The sequence below is a fragment of the Apis dorsata genome, unplaced genomic scaffold (assembly GCF_000469605.1).
Source record: "Apis dorsata unplaced genomic scaffold, Apis dorsata 1.3 scaffold_77, whole genome shotgun sequence".
NCBI classification, from domain to species: Eukaryota; Metazoa; Arthropoda; class Insecta; order Hymenoptera; family Apidae; genus Apis; species Apis dorsata.
In genome coordinates, this window is record NW_006263375.1 from 109,405 (window position 1) to 110,004 (window position 600).

General features: G+C 25.3%; 1 protein-coding gene across 1 annotated transcript in view; it reads right to left on the bottom strand.

The window, feature by feature from the left end:
* LOC102680283 overlaps positions 1 to 600 on the bottom strand; it is a 5,034-nt gene extending 4,434 nt beyond the window's left edge. Inside the window, exon 1 of the mRNA XM_006610708.2 lies at positions 393 to 600. Coding sequence (XP_006610771.1) covers positions 393 to 431 — 39 coding nt within the window. The 5' untranslated portion in view covers positions 432 to 600. The remainder of the gene's footprint in view (positions 1 to 392) is intronic.

Below are 600 nucleotides of genomic sequence, written 5' to 3' on the forward strand. Positions count from 1 at the left end.
TCTTTTTTTTTTTAACATGGAGAGTATCGTGGAACGTTATTTTTAACGCATTAAANNTGTATTCTCCTTGCATTTTTTAAATTATCGATTTTTTTATAATCATGAAAAATCATAGAAATCATTCATCGATATTCGAAAGTTATACGGATATTTTGATAATTTTTATGAAACGTTTCCAAAATATATGATAAATTGTTTACGATTATTAATGCAGAAATTTTTTTTTTTATCAAAAATAAATAGAAAAATATTTCGTCTAATATTTTAATTAATAATATCGGAGATGCAAATTGATGTAAATTCCAGAACTTTCAGTTTGTAATTATCGTTATGCAACGAGAATATCGAAAAGCAATAATTTTATTATTAGAAATTAAAGCGTAGCGACTTACTAATTTCTGTGGTTTCTCTTTGTGTGGACTGTCGTTCATTCTTTTAGATGATTAAACAGGATTGGTAAAATCTTTGCTTTTGTTTGATCTTCTTTCAGTTGCTTCTCCTGCTTCAACTGCTTTACTACTGTTTAAAAGAACGATAAATACGTAATTCAATTTTCAAAAAGAAAGAAAAAAAAGAAAAAAAATACGAGGCAAAAATATT